The sequence below is a fragment of the Euleptes europaea genome, chromosome 9, assembly GCF_029931775.1.
Source record: "Euleptes europaea isolate rEulEur1 chromosome 9, rEulEur1.hap1, whole genome shotgun sequence".
NCBI classification, from domain to species: Eukaryota; Metazoa; Chordata; class Lepidosauria; order Squamata; family Sphaerodactylidae; genus Euleptes; species Euleptes europaea.
In genome coordinates, this window is record NC_079320.1 from 18,613,750 (window position 1) to 18,635,244 (window position 21,495).

At 43.5% G+C, this 21,495-nt stretch overlaps 1 protein-coding gene across 3 annotated transcripts in view; it reads left to right on the forward strand.

Moving 5' to 3' along the window:
• Positions 1-21,495, forward strand: part of GRID2 (glutamate ionotropic receptor delta type subunit 2) — a 984,243-nt gene that overhangs the window by 730,352 nt on the left and 232,396 nt on the right. For all 3 annotated transcript variants that reach the window (XM_056855266.1, XM_056855267.1, XM_056855268.1), the window contains exon 9: positions 8,327-8,428. In XM_056855266.1, the coding sequence (XP_056711244.1) occupies positions 8,327-8,428 (102 nt within the window). The remainder of the gene's footprint in view (positions 1-8,326; positions 8,429-21,495) is intronic.

The window sequence follows — 21,495 nt, forward strand, 5'->3', positions numbered from 1 at the left end:
TGCAGCTATCAGAATTTTGGGTTTTAATGTAAACTTGGTGATAGATAGATATAGATATATAAATATAGATATATATAGATACCTATATCTATATAGATATATATCTATACACACACACACACACACGCATACACACTAATCTAGATCAGCTTGAGAATCTAATGCCCTAAGCAACATGTTTCCTTTTCCTTAGAAGAGGGATTTATTACACAGCTATAATTTAATCTCCAGGATAAATTGCAAAGTTGTTCTTGTGGTAAACCTCGGTGTTATTACTACTGTGATTCTTCTCCATAATAAAAATGTATTGTACTGATGCGGCTGTTATGGAGACGACTGACAAGAATGTTCCCCTCATTCATCTCGTCCTTTGTATGACTGGTTTACCAGCAGTTTTGCTCTGCAATGGTTCTCTGTTGTGGGCTATAAAGCTCCAGTAATGCTTCTTGTATATTACCAGCCATTTACATTATTACAAAAGATAGGCTGTTCTGACAAGCTTATCGATTGTGATGGGAACCAGTACCTTTATTCCTTAAAGAAAGAAACGTGTAATGGCTTTGAAATGATCACCTAGGGTGCTTTTTTTTGTAATCAGCCAAAAGAAGCATCTTCCTTTTGCCCTTTCTAGCATTCATTCTTCTGCCCACCAGTGCAGAGAAAGATCTAAAAGCATGTCAGCTGCAAGATGAAAGTCTTCTGCTTATAATCACCCCCACACACACCAGTTATGAAGAAATTTGTCAATCAAAACTGCTTGTACGGCTAAGCAATGGTAAAGCTCCAATCCCCAAATGAAGCTATTAGTGGTTTTCCAATTGTCCTGCAAGGCACCAGAGAGAGGGCCTTTTCAGTGGTGGCACTCAATGATGAAACCTACCGTGAAATGCCTTTATTAATTCATTCAAGTGCCTAAATAAAACCTCCTCTTCCTCTTGGCTTTAACTGATTGATTGAGTTTTTATTTTATTTTGATTGCATCACTTTTCTGTTGCTTCTTGGTGTTTACATTGCATTCCCACCCAGGAAAAAGTCAATAAATGTACATGTGAATCATAGAATAATAGAGTTGGAAGGTACCACCAGATTATCTATTCCAGCCCCCTGCACAATGCAGGAAATTCACAACTACCTCCCCCCCACACACCCCAGTGACTCCTACCCCATGCCCAGAAGATGGCAAAAAGCCCTCCAGGATCCTTGGCCTATCTGTCTTGGAGGAAAGTTGCTTCCTGCCCGCCAAGTGGCAATTAGCATTACCCTGGGCAGTGGCTCAGTGGAGGGGCTGTGGCTCAGTGGTAGAGCATCTGCTTGGCATGCAGATGGTCACAGGTTCAATCCCTGGCATCTCCAGTTAAAGGGACTAGACAAGTAGTTGATGTGACAGACCTCAGCCTGAGACCCTGGAGAGCCGCTGTCAGTCAGAGTAGACAATACTGACTTCGATGGACCAAGGGCCTGATTCAGTATATGGCAGCTTCATGTATGTGTTAAGAAAGGGCCACAAGAGCCAAACACTGGTGCAACTCTTCCTGCCCTCCCTCTCATAATCTGCCTTATACTGAATCAAACCATCAGTCTATCAAGATCAGCATTGTCTACTCATATTGGCAGTAGCTCTTCAGAGTCTGAGGCAGAGGTCTTTTCCATCACCTACTACCTGATCCGTTTAACTGGAGATGCCGGGGATTGATCCTGGGACCTTCTGCACGCCAAGCAGATGCTCTACCACTGGGTCGCAGTCCCTCTCCTGATTGTAGAAACATTCAACACTGACAAAATAATATGACATCATGGTCATGTGATAGGAATAGCCCTACGTTTGCTAAAAAGTAATCCTCTCTACTGAGCAATGTCACATTACCATTCTACTGCCCCTTTCAGTGTACATGCAAAGAGTGACAGGAGATGTGGGAGATGCCATTGCTCTCAATGGCTGGGCACGACCACCAGACCCCTCCGAAACAAATATGGTGGCTCTCAAACCCACCCAAGGGTCCAAACCATGGGTTGAAGACCACTGGACTAGAAAACTCTTAGAACTTAAAAATCAGCCCAGTCTGCTGCTTCTTTTGTCTTTTTAAAGAAAGGATCATACCATGATACACCCAGAACCGGATCTCAGAAAAATATGTTGTGAAGTTGTGTTTCTGTTTTCTTCTGAGAGAAGGCCATTAAAACCTTTGCAACAACTTCAGTTTTTTTGTGTTATTTTAATGTCTCAGCTTTATTAATTGAATGATACACTACCACCGTTTGAACATTTTGCAAGTTTTTGCAGTCTTAGAAACCAGATAGAACTATCTCTCGTTTCCATTAGCACCCTCATCTTTCTCCGTATCTGCTCCTTTCTGCACTCTGGAGGCCATCAAAGACCAGCTCATCCATCATGAACTAGCCAGAATGCATCAAGATTAAAAAAGAGAGGGGGGAAAACCTAAACCATAAATCTACATTTCCTAGGAGCAGCATGTCTTCCTGGTATTAGACATTCAGGCTGGCAATAGCCAGTGATTTGCAGCTTTTATACCACACATAGGTTAGCCAGATGCCCCATATTTTAGGGGCCATCCTTCATTTCAAAAGGCTTTTTTTTCCAGAAGTGAAAATATCACAGCACTGTAGAACGGATGAACACTAAAATGGCTTGGAGCTCAGAGCCACTTTGAATGTGACTGTGCAAGAAGAACTGGAAATACAATAATATTGTGCTTGGTTTGTGGCTGTTCCTGTTGTAGCAATGAGATGTGCACTAAGTAGCATCTGCTCATTTAATTGTGGGCATGAAATAAAGAAACAGTATGCACAAATGAATTGCTGATCCTGTTCTTCGTCACCAGCTTCATCACACCTGAAGTGGGTCAGACACACAACCAGTCCTTCTTTACTTAGAGATAGGTTCTGTGGGTTGCAAAGGGCGTCACTTCCAACGAGTATGCTTTTGATTTCAACCCATTGCTCTACGACATCTCTTGCTTTGTGATAAGAAAATATTATTGTTGTTGTTGCTGCTGCTGTTGTTATTTTATTCAATTTTTATTTCACCCTTTTCCAACCGAAGTCGGGCTTGGGGCAGGTAACATCAAAAATATACAGGCATTTATGTTAAATAGGTAGAGCTGCCAACTCTGGGTTGGGAAATACCTGGAGATTTTTTTGGGGGGGGAGCCTGAGGAAGGCAGGGTTTGGAGAGGGGAGGGACTTCAGTGCCATAGAGTCCAATTGCCAAAGTGGCCATTTTCTCCAGGTGATCTAATCTCTTGTCGTCTGAAGATCAGTTGTAATAGTAGGAGATCTTCAGCCACCAACTGGAGGTTGGCAAGCCTATAAATAGGAATTAAAATATACTTTAAAACAATAGCAATTAAAACCTCATCTTCATAAATGGTGCCAGAAAACAAGCCCCCTCATTGTTTAGGTGAGTAGTAGGGGGCAGAAGAAACAGAAGAACGCCTGGGGAAAATGGGGGGGGGCACTTCTCTTGTGACTTGAGACCTATGCAGAAAGCAAAACCATTCCTCTCAGTCAAGGGGGAAAATGGCCATCTGCAGCATGTTTGTGGTGTGTGTTGTGTGCAAGCACAAAATCAGTGGGTGCGACCTCACCTGACTGTGAGGTCCATCGGCCACATGGGTCTTCTGGAGCTCAAGGATCCCTTCACAGGTTTGGCATAAATTTTCCCCAGAAGTGGGAAACAGAAGCATTTTTCTTCTTGGTTCTGCAAAGCATGTAAAGTTAGTCAGTTGTTCCGTATGGCTGTATTAGCTCAGGGACTCCAAAAAGAAATCTTTCAGTTGAGATGTACCATGCAATCATCATTTCCTTTCTCCACTTCAGAAACACACACACACACACACACACACACAAAGGTGGTTCCAGACAAGAGAGAAAATGAGTTGCTGATGTGTATGTGTAAGAGATAGAAGGTATATGCATGCCTTTCCAGGAGGAGTGGAAGTCACTTCAATTTCTTACCAAGAGCAGGGCGAATCCTGTCATCCTCCAGCCTAAGTAACCTTCCTCCACCCTATGTTGGCCTTCCTCCATCTGAAAAGATTGCGAGAAGGCTTTAAACTTGACCCGAAAGGAAATGTAATAAATAAATAAATAAACTTTGCTAAGTGGAATGGGAGGATAGAGATAGGATCCACCCCACTGTCTTTCTCATGGGGGTGAAGCAAAAGATGGGAGACACCACTTCTGTCACTTACTTACGGGTACATTATACTGGTTGGCAAGACATGAGGAACTCTGTTAAGGATAGAATGTTTTGGTGGTCATGAATTCATAGGATTGCCATAAGTTGGAAGTGAATTGACATCACGTAACACAGAGATACTATACCAGCCCAAGCCAGCTTAGTTTCTTCCAGATGAGATGCGCACAGATAAGTGTGAGCCCAGGGATGTTCTACAGAGGCCTGGAAAAGCTGTGCTCAAAGTGGCATGCAAAGAGCCAATCAGTATTTAGTTTCTGACAGCAGCACCCAGGTACAGCTGAAAGTCAGCATCCACTGAGTGACAACTGTGACTTTATTTGTGCTAAGCAGACTTTGAGAACATTCCCTGATTGGTGAAGGAAATGTTCTTGTGGCCCTTTCTTACATGCCCAGGTTAATGCCAATCTCCACTTTGGGGTCAGGAAGTAATTTTCCTCTAGGCCAGCTGGCCAGGGATCGTGAAGGGTTTTTTGCCATCTTGGGGGCATGGAGCAGGGGTCACTAGGGGTGTGGAGGGGGGAGGTAGTTGTGAATTCCCTGCATAGTGCAGGGGGTTGTCTAGATGGCCCTGGAGGTACCTACCAACTTTAAGATTCTGTGTTCTGTCACAGTCTTTATGATCAATTAAAGGGTGTTAAAGGGTACTGTAAGTATGAAAGCCCATTTTGGTAGCCAGAAGACAGGATTGAAATGCAAATATGTAAATATTTACATATTCTGCGACATCGGCAGTTGTGATTGAATTCTATCTTACATTAAGCTATTTGGTTTATGTAAACGGATAAGATCGCCCTATTTCTGTTGGACTGAGGGCCGTTCAAATCATCATTGATACATGATGATTAATTATCATGTATCTCCAGAAAGCAGCTCCACAGCTGAAAATCAATGTTCCCACTGGCTACGGGTGAGGCTGCACATTCGTCTCAGGAATGATTGTGCTATGCAAGCAGTAGGATTGAATTTAAAATGTAAAGAAGATAATTGAAAAAGCATAATGTACCTTATAAATAGGGAAATTAGATCCAGGCTAAACTTTTGTTGCCTTAGTGCAGTAATATCATTTACCAAAAACTGTTAGAATGGACTAGGCTGGAAAGCTAATTATATATTTAAAAAGTACACATTAACGAATATAATTAAAGAATGGACTTTTGCTGACCTCTGAAGGGAACAAAAGCTCTTCGCAAACTTCACAGGGTTTTACGTTTGGCAAGAGCCGTACAGTATCTTTGGTAATTAGACTTTCAACTTGTTTGGCAACGCTAATTGGATCCAAGTTCTAATTAGTTTCTTTATGTAACTAAGAATGACACAGTGCTGAATGAATTTAATGTGCTTTTACTGCTCAACCTAGCAGTTGGTTCTATTTCTCATTCCCATTTTAATGCAGAAATGCTTGCTTTCATTTCTTCCTTTTGTGGACTGTGATTTACTTTATGAGAATATGTATCTATGAACAGTTTGAATAGGAGCTTTCGATAGGCCTCTGGGCATTAGTGTGGATTAGCCGATGTATTGTTTCAGTAGATCAGGTAACTGGAAAGGTTTACCTCAGGGCCAGACAGATTTCTTCCACAAATGCCAGCCATGTGTCTAGCTCTCGTTCTCTCTCCTTTGCTCTAGTAGAACTAACCTCTGTTCTTGACAACAGAATATTCTACATCTTTTCACCCCAGAGATGTTGGGAACTTCAATATGAAAATGATCACCAGCTGAATCTAGCCTGAACGAAGTTCTTCTTACATGTGAATCAAGGCCCCTTGCCAGATCATAGAATCATAGAGTTGGAAGGGACCACTAGGGTCATCTAGTCCAACCCCCTGCACAATGCAGGAAATTCACAACTACCTCCCCACACACACACACCCCAGTGACCCCTACTCCATGCCCTGAAGATGGCAAAAAACCCTCCAGGATCCCTGGCCAATCAAATAACGTCTGTCAGTGGAACAGAACAAGCAGGGTATAACACCATATAGTCCATTCTCCAAAGCAGCCATTTACTCCAGAGGAACTGATCTCTGTCATCTCAAGTTCAGTTGTCATTCTGGGAGATCTCCAGAACCCACCTTAAGGTTGCCAACTTCCAGGTACTAGCAGAAGACCTGCTATTACAACTGATCTCCAGCCGATAGAGATCAGTTCACCTGGAGAAAATGGCTGCTTTGGCAATTGTATTATGTGGCTTTGAAGTCCCTCCCCAAGCCATGCCCTCCTCAGGCTTCGCCCCCAAAATCTCCCGCCAACCCTACCCCACCTGGAGGCTGGCAACTTTAATTTCACTAAGATCAACTTTTACGTCTGTTACTAAAATGACACAAATCTTAGGACACAAATAGCTGTGTGGGTTTAGCCCATGAGGTTTTAGAAAATTAACCTTAAGCCTTCTCTGTGGACTGCGCTTATGTGTTTTTTTCCCCCCGCTGCTGTGTTGTGGTTCTATCAGAAACCAGATCTTTGTATTAGTCCTCAAAGTAACTTTAAATTGTTTGTGTATCCTCTTAAGGTCTTTTTGGAGGGCCAAGAAAAGAGCCCCTGAATCAAATTCTCTTAGTGTCCACTGATTGGAGCTCTAAGCCATTCCTGTGCACTTCATTTGTCCTTCCACTTTGGCAGCTTTCGCAGCAGAGGTTCTCAGTAGATTATAGATTGATTTCTCCTTGCCCTCATCTCCTTCACAAATTACTGAAGATTGTTTGCAAATGCTGGATGGAGGATTTGCAGCTGCACTTCTGTTCAGCTGTCTTGGGATGATTTTGAAGCACGTTTAAAGAACCCTGAATTGTATTATCTGGTGTCTTTTTCAATAATAAACTACTTTATTATTAATAAATACTGTTTTAGTATTTGGGAACTCACCATTAATTTCAGTGAGACTTACATTTGGTTCAGGTAGAACAAGAGCCTGGAAGTGACATTAATGCATGCATCCAAAAGAGAGAGAGAGAGAAATAATGTAGGGGTTTTTGTTTGTTTTGCTGTCAAGTCCCAATTGACTTATGGTGACCCCCATAGGGTTTTCAAGGCAAGAGGAACAGAGGGGGGGTTGCCATAGCCTTCTTCTCCATAGCAACCCTGGACTTCCTTGGTGGTCTCCCTTCCAAGTACTAACCAGGGCTGGCCTTGCTTAGCTTCTGAGATCTGATAAGATTGACCTAGTCTGGGCCACCCAGGTCAGGGCAATAGTGAAACAGTGGATGTGATTTCCCAAAGGAGTATTCAATTTAAAGGGATGTAATGTTGTTTGTACAACACATACCATTGTAGGCCTGCTCAGAGGTTTGACCCCCAGTCCACGAATACTGGCTTTGCTCTAACCTTGGAACATTTAGCTGAAAGTCTGAACATATACTGACAGTATATTCTGTACGTGCAGGCAAGGAATCTGGTTGTTTCAGCATTTCCATTTGCTTGGAAGATTCTGTGCCCATACAGTCCACCTTTCAGTCTGTTATGTGTGTTCAATGTATGCATGGTCAAACACCTGCGAAGGGCTTCATACAGTTAATATGTGCCGTGAAGATGAGACTACAAGGATTTTTTAAAATGCTACTCCCCATGTTAATGTTTCTGAGTGGTTCAAGCGCACACAATGAATCCCATTCTCGTAGAGTGATTACAAGTAAAACATCTTATAATTCAGGCTCAGAAAGGCTTAATTTTGCATTTCTTAAAGGGCGGTGACTTTGTTTGTTTTCAAGATAGTTTATTTTTTAACAAGAAAAAACAACACATACATACATTTACAATCACACAGATTCTATTCCTTCAGGGAATAGATTTATTCTTACATCTAATATTTCTTATAAGATTATTTCAGTGTTATACAATATACTTAATAAATCCTGTATCTATATAATCTAAACATTATCTATATTATCGCTATTTATGAAATTTTAACCTATTCTTTCCATTTAACATATTCAAAATAACATTGCCATTTCTTCCGTGTTTCTTCCATCGGGGCGGTGACTTTGATCATAGGGGGCGCTCTGTTTTTGCACTGCACACCAAAAAGGGCATCAGACTGTAAACAGGAAGAACGGGTAATAAGAACAAATAATATGTCGGGATCGATCTCATTCTGGCTTTCTTTTTTTTAAGCTTGGCTGCTGGAATCCTGTCACCGGTCTCAACGGCTCCTTAACAGACAGAAGGCTGGAGAATAACATGCGTGGGGTGGTCCTCCGTGTAGTTACAGTGCTGGTAAGCAGAATGGGTTCTCTTTCCTTTGTGTGTATACACACACACACACACATTTTCCCTGTGGCTTCTCTTGATTTCTACTAATAGTTTAGTGATTAAGAACAGCAGAATAGTATCTTGGAAATATGCATTATCCTACAGTATAACAGGCAGCCTATTCCTGAAGGGGGGGCAGAAGCTCCTTTGGAGCTGGCGTGACCCAGCGCTGGTGTAGGTGCCACCTTATCATGAAATAAGGTGGCATCTACACCAGTGCAGGGGCAAACAAGCCTGTATCTGGGCACCACCAGCCCCCACTGCCAGCACAGCCATGCCGGCAAGGCTTTCCCAAAAGAGAAAGCCTGCAGTGGCATGGGGGGGGCCTTCCTGGGGTGTTCCCAGGGGTTGCCCTTTAGGCAGCTTCCACAGCCTTTTCGCTCCAGGAACGCTCCCTTGAGCGGCGGTGGGACTGTGCCACCTATTTTTGGTGGCGCAGCCTCACTGTTTTCAATGGGGCATTTTCCTCTTTTTTCGTAATTTTGTTTAAAAAAATGCTTTTTTAGGCTCTGCTGTTAGCCAAACTCTCGGTAATGAATATTTATATGGGGGGAAATCAATAACCGGCATGGGGCATAACCTCGGGATCTAACCTTTGTTTACGGGAGTCCGTTCCAAGATTCAAACAAGAGGCAGAAGCAAGGGTTTCTTTTAAGAAGTTTACTTTAAAATATGTGCACGAGCAATCCAATAACACATACACAACACACAGTCAGAGCCTAGGAGATAAAGGTTGTAGGATAGAGACGTTCGCCAATGTGGCAGTTTCCCTTTGAATACTACACCTGATCCAGTAGCGGACGTCCAGGGTTCTGTGCAGGTAGAATACAAGAAAAGTGGGGGGCAGGGGATTCCCAGGACTCGGCCAGCAAGGCGGGAGGGTATCGTGGCTGGGCTGTGCAAAACCCACACCAACCGAGTGACAGCAAGTATGAGAGGGGAAAAGGAAGGATAAATTATGACTGAGAGTCACTCCAGTTATACTCTTTTTGGGGTGGGGGAAGATGGGATTATCCCTTGTGGTTCCCATGGAGGACAAAAGGTGATTGACACCCTAATGGTCGGCTGCTAGGGTGTGGCAGGGGGGCAATTGAGACAGGCTAGCTAAAACCTATGGCTTGCGCAATTCCGGGAGGATCAGGAGACGATCACTGATGGGTTAAAACAAAGGCGCGAACATCTGCGCTCTGGGCGAGTCACTTTCGCAATGCCAGATGAGCTATTCTTAGTTGCTGATATCAAGGAGGCTTCCAATGGATCGTTAATTATGCATATGGCTGGGTGGGTGCTAGCTACGTGTCTGATTGTTTCTTGCAAAATGGCTTCTGCTGGATACTTGAACGGGGGGCACAGGAAATGGATTCCCTGATTCACTCGGAGGGGTTGTCCTGCCCGTGGTTCCTTCATGTCTGTTTTGCGGGACGGTGCGGGAGCCCTTTTCATAGCGTTTGGGGCTTGCTGCACGTCTGAGACGGTGGCGACATGGAGCTTCTGGGGTTGCCATGTATTCAGTCAGGGAGATAGCAAGTGTGGGGCCACCATGGATCTATCCCCCATTCAGGATTGTGCTCTACGAATGTGAAATGTTCCCATTGACAGTTGCGCTAACTGGCTTCTGTTTGTAAATATTAGATCAATGGGGATTCTCCCCCCCCCCCTTGTTCAAAATGTTTATTTTACTGATCAAGTCAAATTTCGCCATGGGAATTAAATTATGATTCTGCTCCTTCCATTGTGATGTACTAAGTTATGTGAGCCATATGCATTAACTGCAAAGGGCAAAACGAATCAGCTCGAGCCCCAAATGAGGCATAAGAGGCACTCAGCCACCAATTACTACAGCAAATTGATTGCAATTTCACACAAAAAAAAATCATTGCACTCAGAAAATATTAAAGATCATGTAAGGACGAATGACGTTAGTACAGTGAAAAGCCCAATGCTGTCTCTCAGTCACGTTCTCTTTTGCACTGTGGCGGTTCTGTGTTATAATCTGTGTGCAAAGCAAGTCCATGAAATTCACGGTGGCCTAATTTCTAAGAATGGTAAGAAAGTGGAAAACTGCACTTGTTTGTATGTATCTTTCATCAGGCCAACATGTAATGTTACACGAGCGTATGTGTTGACTTTGGCTAGGGAGAAAGATGTTTATATCTTTGCTCAGCCAAGTTCTTCTCAGCCATGAAACTTTCTGGAAAGTTTTGACACATTTGACAGAAATAGATACCACATCAAGTGCAGTTCACCACCGGCATAGTTCTGGTGGACTACCAAAGAGAAGCTGCTGCTGCTGTTCTTGTTGCTGCCACTTTACACGAAGCTGCCTTATACTGAATCAGACCCTTGGTACATCATGGTCAGTATTGTCTACTCACACCAGCAGCGGCTCTCCAGGGTCTCAGGCAGCGGTCCTTCACATCACCTACTTGCCTAGTCCCTTTAACTGGAGATACCGGGGATGGAACCTGGGACCTTCTGCATGCCAAGCAGATGCTCTATCACTGAGCCACGGCTCTTCCCATGAAAGGTGATGGCAGTATAACTTTCCAGCTGACTCTGTTTTCAGTGGCTGGCTGAAAAATGGTTAACACTGCAGGGAAGAAGAAGGGAAGCAACACAGGGGTGTTTGCCGGGCAGCCACCCAAGTATCCTCTACGGCTTCTGGATTTCCCGTGTTTTGTCTGCTTCTTCCATAGAACATCAAGCATTTCAGAGCTAGACATCATGGAGCTGGCTGAAAAGTTATACTATAGTTGCCACTGCCTTTTCATTAAAGCAGCGGTCACAGCAGCAAGAAGAGTAGCAGGAAATCCTCCTGCTCTTTCTCCAACTCTGTAAATAGCCTTGGTGATCTATGTGCTCTTAAGAGGACAGGTTGTAATTGGGGGATACCATACAAGCCTGAGTCTGGTCATCCCGAGCTTGATTAAGCACTGTATCTTAGTGGTTTCAATATGTGCCACTATCTCTTTTTAGGGGAAGACACATTAAGAACTAATGGGGGGATTGCATCATTATTGGAGCATTGGGGGGCGGGTACCAGATCCTGGTGTTTTCTGTAGGAAACTTGCTGTATTGAATTCCCTATTCAGAGAAATTTTCTTGACAGTTCACTACTACCTTTTAGAAGGCTGTCAAAAGTTGCTTATTTAGGATAGTGTTTGAGAGAGTTTTTATTCAGATTCTCCCTTTTAATAGATCAGTACTGCTATTTTCTGAGGGAAGGTGGCATGGTATAGCCCAATCTCATCATATCTTAGAACCTAAGCAGGGTTGGTACTTGGAAGAGAGGCCACCAAGATAGACTCTGCAGAGGAGGGCAATGGCAAACCACCTCTGCTTCTCACTTGCCTTGAAAACCCCTTGCTGGGGTCGTCAGAAGTCAGCTGCGACTTGATGGCACTTTACACACATTGCTATGTTCTACCTCTTTTCATTATTCAATATTCAATATTATATTGGGAAATTATTTTATATTATATTGTCAGCTGCATCCAGAATCTGATGAACATAAATATGGAAGGATACATTTTGAAAAGGAAATCGTTGGAATAACCAATGCAAGTCTTAAATAGGGCTGTTGGAAAAAAAAATCGGTAAAATTCGGATTTGGCAAACTTCAGCCCGTTTTGATTAGGGAAATGCCAAAGTCCGAACTCCCCCGATTCAGATCTGTGGAATTCTGTGCCATGTTCCGAGTTCGGGGAAAAATTCGGCCGAATAAAGCCATTAAAAACACATTCACGACTTTCTGCGGCTCCAGGGGGGCATTTTTGGAGGTAGAGGTCCAAAAATTTCAACGTAGCTTGAGGGGGCCCTTCTTGCAAGAACTCCCAAGTTTTGTAAAGATTGGGTAAGGGGGTCTCGAGATATGGGGCTGGGAAGGGGTCCCCCCAAATCGCCCACAGGAATAAAGGCATTAAAAACACATTTGTGCCTTTCCGTGGCTCCGGGGGGGGGCATTTTTGGAGGTAGAGGTCCCAAAATTTCAGCATAGCATGAGGGGACGCTTCTTTCAAGAACCGCCAAGTTTTGTAAAGATTGGGTCAGGGGGTCCCGAGATATGGGAATAAAGGCATTAAAAACACATTTGCACCTTTCCGCGGCTCTGGGGGGCATGTTTGGAGGTAGAGGTCCCAAAATCTCATCGTACCTTGAGGGGACCATTCTTACAAGAACCCCCAAGTTTTGCGAAGATTGGGTAAGGGGGGCCTGAGTTATGGGGCCCAGAAGGGGTCCCCCCATCTGCCCATTGGAAAAAAGCCATTAAAAGGGATGTACTAAAACGAATGACAAGTCAGCCCATTGGAAGCAATGGGAGAGGCTGCCCAGCCCATTGAAGATAATGGGAGAGGGGAATGTCGGTTGACTTGCATTGACTAAACTGAAATACATTACAGAGGATGTACTAAAATGAATGACAGGCTAGCCCATTCGAAACAACAGGAGCGGCTGCACAACCCATTGGAAACAATAGGAACCAGCCAGAGGGAGACTCACTGACCCACAGTTAACTCTACACGAAGTAGGCAACCAGTGAAAACAGTAGAAAGCACAGTCCCACACAGAGGCAATCAAGCCCACCCCCCAGCAGAACAGGTAAACCCACCCCCCTTTGGCTCCCCCCCCCCTCTCTCTCACACACACACAGAATCTTCCCCCTCCCCACATACACACACAGGAAAATTATAGAGAATTACAGAGAAAAGCCCCCAAATGGGTCTTACTGTGGATGTCTTCTTCAAGAGCAGGGACTGGGAGCAGGGACTGGGAGAACTCAGGAGTAATCCTATCCAATACGATTCTAGCAGACTCACACACACATACTCTCTGGCACGGGAGGTTTTGCCTTGGATTTGCCGCTCTCTAGATGCACATTAAGGATTGCCTGCTCCCATTCATTCCAATGGGTGGATTGGGGGGGACCCCATAACTCGGGATTAATTGCCTTTTAGTCAGACCCCTGGGCCGGGGTAATGGTATGGCCCAACTGTCAAGGCAACCACCAGACCAGACCCCCGGGCCGGGGTAATGGTACGGCCCAACTCGAATGTGTTTTTAAAGGCTGTAATGGGCTCTTTGTGTGATTTTAAACTTTTTATGTTTTTTGTTTGTTTGTTTGTATTTTATTATGGTTTTATTTTTGATTATTTTCTGTTTAATTATAAAAAAGCAATAAAAATTATTTAAAAAATAAAGGCTGTAATGGGCAGATGGGTGGGGGGACCCCTTCCGGGCCCCATAACTCGGGAACCGCTGCCCCAATCGTCACCAAACTTAGGGGTTCTTGCAAGAAGGGTCACTTCAAGCTACGCTGAAAGTTTGGGGCCTCTACCTCCAAAAATGCCCCCCACCAGAGCCGCAGAAAGGCGCGAATGTGTGTTTAATGCCTTTATCGTTATGCTGCTGATTCAGAGTTCCCAAATTTGCTGAATTTATTCAGCGATCACCCCGAACTTGCCGAATTCAGCTCGTTGTTTTCTTGCCTTTTTTGAATTCGGTTCCATCCAAAGTAGAAACCACCAAATTGGGGAAAATTCGGCTGTTTCTCTTGTCAGATGGAACCGAATCGACAGCCCTAGTCTTAAATCAAAGACATGGAAATCTGAAATCAAAATCAGTGAAAGAAGAAGAAGAAGAAGAAGAAGAAGAGTGGGTTTTTATATGCTGACTTTCTCTACCTTTTAAGGAGAATCAAACTGGTTTACAATCACCTTTCCTTCTCCTCCCCACAACAGACACCCTGTGAGGTAGGTGGGGCTGAGAGACTCCGCCGCTCATGTGGAGGAGTGGGAAATCAAACCCGGTTCTCCAGATCAGAGTCCACCACTCCTAACCACTGCTCTTAACCACTACACCCCACTGGCTCTCTCAAAGAACCTTATATTAGAAAGTAGCACTATACTGGCCTCTACTGTCACTGGTTTTTACAGGCCGGAAGAATTCTGAGCTGTGACGTGAGAGTTCCACCTCAGCATTCAGGTCCTTCCTACATCCTTCAGTCCATTTAGAATGGGAAAGGGAGAATTGGTGCCTCGGTCACCTGGCTCCCATTTTGAGCCCAGCAGCCCTGATCATAGCCCGTTCTTTCTTTCAGCGCTCTTTGTTTTGTGTAATGGAATTGTGCTGTCTCTTGTCGATGAAAATAAATTAGGCGAACTATGAAGAGACAAAGTAGTATTTATAGCTTTGTATATTCAAGTTAATTTGATGTTCATCAGAGTAACATCACGGCAGCGGTAGCTGGCCTTTGTGCTTCTGCTTGATGCCGATTTAAATGGATTCCACATAATATCCCCACGATGAAAATGCTCAGTGAATGTGTCCTATCAAAAGAAATTCAAATTAGTTTCTTGTCGTCTTTTTCCCCGCTTGTATAATTTCATTCCTACTTCATCGTCTCAGTTAGCTTGCCAGGGCGCATTCTTCTGGCAAACAATTATATTATGAACATTTAGCTACTTTGATATTCATGTGCATAGGAGGAAGAAATGCGTCGTTACTCATGCCAATAGGCTGATATGATCCAAAAGGGAGAGACATTTAAAGTTCAGCACTTCACGCGCAACAGATTAGTTCCCTCAGCACCATCTCCAGATTCTCAAAGTCTTTTGGCTGACATTTGCACCCAGCAATGACTTTTGGTTTGTAAGGCTGTTGTTTTTTAGGAGACGGTGATAGCACATGGCAGCTTATTTTTAAAAACCTGTATTTAAAGCATACCTTCATGCACATCCATTAGCACAGCAGTCTTTTTTATGAATGAGCATAGACTCAGACAACATGTTTCTCCCACCATCTGGCAGTCCCCCCCACCAGTCACATACAATGGCATTTATGCAGCCGGCATCCACCTGAAGACGATCCAGTATATTACATAGTTTAGAGTGACTGAAGCAAAAGAAGAAGAGTTGGTTTTTATATGCCGACTTTCTCTTCCACTTAAGGAAGAATCAAACCGGCTTACAAATCACCTTCCCTTCCCCTCCCCACAACAGACACCCTGTGAGATAGGTGGGGCTGAGAGTGTGTCCAAGGTCACCCAGATGGCTTCATGTGTAGGAGTGGGGAAATAAATCCAATTCACCAGATTAGCGTCCGCCACTTATGTGGAGGAGTGGGGAATCAAACCCGGTTCTCCAGATTAGAGTCCACTGCTCCAAACCACCACTCTTAACCACTACACCATGCTGGCTCTGTAATGCAGAGGTATTGTGCAGAATGGCACAGAAGGGAGCACAAGCGACTGGACTGGGAATTATATACCACTGTGGTGCTGGCTGTGCTTTTTCCTGCAAATTGTTCCATTCCTATCAATCGTGCAGCAGCAGAATTCTCCTTTTCAAGGAGGGAGGGAAGAAAGTTTAACTTATAACACACAGGAAATGAAAGGAAGTCACAGAAAGGAAAGGGAACTGTAGGACTCACTAATTTCCTATCTGACAAAGAGAGCTCTGATCCTCAAAAGCTTATACCCTAAAAATCTTGTTGGTCTCTAACCAACTGGACTCAAACATAGCTCTTCTCCTGCAGACCAACATGGCTACCCTCTGAAACTAATTTCCCACTGACATTTGCCTACATGACAGAAAAACTATAGATTGATGACCTTCAGGAGGAGAAAGGTAGATGTAACCATCGCTGTATCTTGTCTTTCTGCCTTGGGAAAGATCAGAACCATCTCTAGATGAAGACCTAGCAACACTTCGACAATTATGGCATCAGTCATTTTGTCAAGAATGAGATAGTTTTGTATCTTCCTCAGTGCAGAATAGCCTTCTGTGCTGCCTCAGTGGCCCATATTAGTAGAGCAGTGGTGTTATTCCTATAAAACAAGAAAGATGACTCTATCAGTGTACTACATTCACCTGATGGTGATATGTATACTGGAAAAAAAGAGGGGCAAATTTAGAGTGGTGATCCTTTTAGTGTGTGGGCTCCTATTTGTGTGTCCACAAGATTTATAGTGCCATCCTAAGCAGAGTTATGCCCTTTTCATCCCATTGACCCTTCTAAGTGAATTGGCTTAGAAGGGTGTAATTCTGCTTAGGTTGGCACCATAAGTTGACTGTATATCGTGGTTGTACAGCTCTTCTATTAGTTCTGAGGTCTTTACACATTTGGGACTCAGACCAACAAAGCCTCAAGGGTCAGCTTCATGAGTACGCATTACTTATTGCATTAACATTGTGTGGGATACAGCCTCTTTTTTAAAAACCCAGGAATAATAACTGAACAAGTCATCATTTTAACTTCTCAAAAAGAACCCTATGATGATGGATTCTTAGTACTAATTTTAGCTTGCTGGAATACTTTCTTTGGCTCGAAATTCTCTCTTGTCATGATGGATAATTATGATGATGGGTAAATATATACACTGAGCCTTTCTTCCCACAAAGGATGGCAAATCAGGGCTGTGTGAGTCAGTATATAGTATGGCAACTGCCTTTCAAAAATGGGTAACATTTACTGTGGGAAGGGGGAGGGAAGGTGATTATAAGCCGGTGTGAGTCTCCCTTAAGTGGTAGAGAAAGTCGGTATATAAAACCCAACTCTTCTTGTTGTTGTTCTTCTTCTTCTGAGTTTATTTCACGTTTAACTGTACTCCCTTGGGGAGTTACATAATGGACAGGCAGAGGTAGATAGCTAACCCTGCAGAGAGAGTTCTGGCTTAGGTTTACAGTGTTCTTCACTTATCACTTTATGCTCTTGTTAAAGACCTCTGGCAATTCTCAGTTTAAAATGATGATAAGAATTTGGCATAGAGCATGGAGCCTTATCCTGTCATTTCTCATACTAAGCAAGAAGGAAGATCCAATTATTTGTGTTTTCAGTACATATGTGTAGGCAAGCAGTGGGTTATAGATCAAATCAAGCCTGAACTGACCCTCGCAGCTAAAATGACTAAACTGAGGCTATTGTACTTTGGTCACATTATGAGAAGACAAGAGTCACTGGAAAAGACAATCATGCTAGCAAAAGTTGAAGGCAGCAGGAAAAGAGGAAGACCCAGCAAGAGATGGATTGACTCTATAAATGAAGCCACAGCCCTCAATTTGCAAGACCTCAGCAAAGATAAGACATATTGGACAACATTGATTCATAGGGTTGCCATGAGTCAGAAGTGACTTGATGGCACTTAACACACACACAGGCAAACAGAAAAGGACTAAAGTGTTGCATGATGTTTGAGTCACTGGATCTAAGCTGGAATGTAGTCAGGTGTCTGGGGAGCAACCTGGGGGAAGCTAGTGAGATCTGGGACCCACATCTGACTATTCAGATATTACGAAGAGGATCACTGGGGCCATTTTTTGGCTGCTGACCCACAAACAATTTGACAGTGTGAATTCATAGTGCAGTTATTGCAGTAGGAAATAAGAACCACTGCTGCCTCTCCTGTTCAACTGATTACATCACAAGGTTTGGTGTAGCGGTTAGTGTGTTGGAATAAGATCTGGGAGACCCAGGCCTGAATCCCCACTCTGACATGGAAGCTTGCTGGGTGACCTTGTGCCAGTCACATACTCTCAGCCTAACCTACAGGGTTTTTTGGAAGATAAAATGGAGGTGAGGAGAATGGTGTAAGCTGCTTGGTTCCCCACTGGAGGGAAAGCCAAGTATAAAAGGAGGTTTGCCCTGACCTGGATGGCCCAGGTTATCCCAATCTGGTCATATCTCAGAAGCTAAGCAGGGTCGGCCCTGATTAGTACTTTGATGGGAGACAACCAAGGAATAACAGGGCCATTATTCAGAGGAAGGCAATGGCAAACAACCTCTATTAGTCTCATTCCTTGAAAACCCTATTGGGTTGCCATTAGTTGGCTGTGACTTGACAGCAATTTACACACACAAAGGGAGGTTTATGTTGGAAATGTACTCAAAGAGCAGGGTTGCCAGGTACCTCTTCACCACCGGCGGGAGGTTTTGGGGGTGGAGCCTGAGGAGGGCAGGATTTGGGGAGTGGAGGGACCAATTGCCAATGTGGCCATTTTCTCCAGGTGAACTGATCTCTATTGGCTGGAGATCATTTGTAATAGCAGGAGATCTCCAGCTAGTACCTGGAGGTTGGCAACCCTATCAAAGAGGTTGAAAACCCATTCTCTGTTTCTAGCCCTTTCTGGCAGGCCCCCTTACATTGTAACGGATACATACCTATTTGCTTGTATTAATGTCCTCCATCCTTGTTACATCTTTGGCAGGCCTTGTCATCTGCCTTTCCTTTCGTAGTGGCCATCTGTCATGACCTTTGCATTTGTCACTTGAATGCTAAAACTGAGAAGAGGGACAGAGTACCTGGAGTAAAAGTATAATGAGGTGCCTTGTCTTTGTGAATGAATTAGGCACCATGTCCTCTGTAGGTGCTTCTCATGAGTCTGTCTGCTGGCAGATGGATGAGGAATTGACTCAGGTTATGTATCAGTGTTTCATAGGTTACGGGGATTGGTTAAACTGAGCAAAATGAGTCTTTAAAAAAACACTGAATACAAACCCTTCAATTGCAAGCAGACTTGGCGGATACTGTGCCACTTTGGTGATCAGTATAGCACTTGGTGTTATTCTAAATGGACGCTAAATAAATATTAAGCAATAGTGTTATATGCAGTAGTTACAAAACCTCATCGTGTAGCTGTAGACAAGTTGCTGGCTGCTCTTAGATGGTACAAACAAATAAAATTCTGGACTGTTCATAACAGCAGGGTTACGCAGCGCAGTCTTATGCATGACTACACTAGCCCTGCCCTTGTTATTTCAGAAGTCCCTTTGTCTTCAGAAGGGCTTACTCCTAAGAAAATGTGTAGAGGATTACAGCCTTAGACCTGGACATTTTTTCCTCTTCTTATGCACAGAGTCAAGACCAAAGACTTCCCACTTTCAGAATTAATCGCCATTTGTTGTAACATTTGAACTGGGGCATTTAAACAAGTTGTGGCTTGTTTCTTACTTACAAACTGGGGTTCTGAAACAAGGGTTATATCCTGGTTTAAAATTCTTGTTTGCAGGTAGAAACAGTCTGTTTGAGTACCCACCTAGGATGCTGCAACCAATTATGGTTTAATTGAAGACTTCTTCAAGCAGGAAATCTTAATCTCAGTTTGGTTCATGAAGGTAGAAGGGATGGAGTGCACAGGCCTGAGAATAAAGCAGACTTCTTGTTGTTGTAGTTGCAGGTCTGCTTACAGTGAGTGATGATCTTTCAGCCTCAGTCCCACGTCTGCCAAATATAGATAGTAATACTGACTCACCTTGCAGGGCTGTTGTAAGAATTGTGTGCGTCCAACTCATGGTGACCCTGTGAATCCATGTCCTCCAAAACATCCTATCTTGAACAGCCTTGCTCAGGTCTTGCAAACTGAGGGCCATGGCTTTTTTTATAGAGTCAATCCATCTCATGTTGGGCCTTCATCCTTTCCTGCTGCTTTCAACTTTTAGTGCCTAGCACTATTATCTTCGCCATTGACTCTTGTCTTCTCATAATGTGACCAAAGTACGATAGCTTCAGTCTAGTCATTTTAGCTTCTAGGGAAAGTTCAGGCTTGTAAGAATCACTGTGGTAATATACATTACATGTTCTGGAAAACTAAAAGCACTATACCAATGCTAATGTGAATTATTATTATTAGTAGGGGTAACAGTAGAATCAGAAAGGGATTCATGATTATGGAAAATGTATATGTTCACATTAGGTCAAATTATATACAGATTTGTCCACTTAGGCATTTTTAAAAATCTGGAAGAGAAATGAAACACTGCTGCTGGAATCTCTACTAGTTACACTTTGAATTTGTTTTTAGTGAGGCCACCAGAGGCCAGATGAAATTGCTTCAGGGATCACATCAGGCCTTCAGGGCACCATCTGGCCATCTTGCTATCGAGTATTGGTATTATTTTTCAGACGTTAATGTCAGCCCCATCTCTCCTGCGTTCACATTACTGACATTTCACTTTTTTTCCTGGAGGCCTGCCCACTCCTTTTTGGGTTGTATTATATTGTGATATTTCCCTCCACTTACTATATAACAAGATCATAAATTCTGGCACATGGCCATGGGTCCTCCTAGTACATACACAAATACAAACTCTGCACTGAATTGGATGGGGAGATATTTTTCATAAGACAAAATATAAGTGCAGAGTCGAAAGTAAAAAAGGAGAAATGAAGCATGAAAATAAATCCTGACAGTTAATAGGTATTTATTTTATTTAGAACATTCTGATGCCACCTTTCCACCCAAGTATGGTCCCCAAGGCCCTGTTAACATAGAATGAGTTCTTACTATTCTTTTTCACAAATGCACCAGTCATTTTGTTGTGGGAACCTGACAGCCCTAGGCTTGCCTGGTACACCAGGCAAGGGGTTCAGGACTGGAGTAAGTGAGCAGTGATGGACACTGCTGTACAGGAAGAGACAAAATGGGGTCTCCTGGCATCCATCTTGTGTGCCAAGCTACAGAGCCCACTGGGCAAGTTCAGGTTTGTTTGCCTGTTTCCCCTTGAGACACGAGGTGTAACCTGGAAACAAAAGGACAAAAGCCAGCATTTGTTTAGCACTCTCCTGCAGCAGATAAGGAACACCTCAGTAATCTCATCAGAGACAGAATTCCATTCAGAGAATCGGAATGGACACAAATAAACCCATCAAGGTTCTACTCTACCAGGAACAAAGCCCTCTAATTCACCCTGTCTTTCCGCTGACTGATAGTTTCCTGGACCTTGCCCTCATCTGGAAGTCTATAGCCAATACTTAGGGGCACTCAGCTCAAAGCACCTTGGAATTATTTTCAGTCTATCTCATCTTCTGACCTTTTCTTACCCAAACTCCTAAACTCATCAAGAACAATCAGATCTTTTGGTTCTCGTAGGTTATCCGGGCTGTGTAACCGTGGTCTTGGTATTTTCTTTCCTGACGTTTCGCCAGCAGCTGTGGCCGGCATCTTCAGAGGAGTAACACTGAAGGACAGTGTCTCTCAGTGTCAAGTGTGTAGGAAGAGTAATATATAGTCAGAAAGGGGTTGGGTTTGAGCTGAATC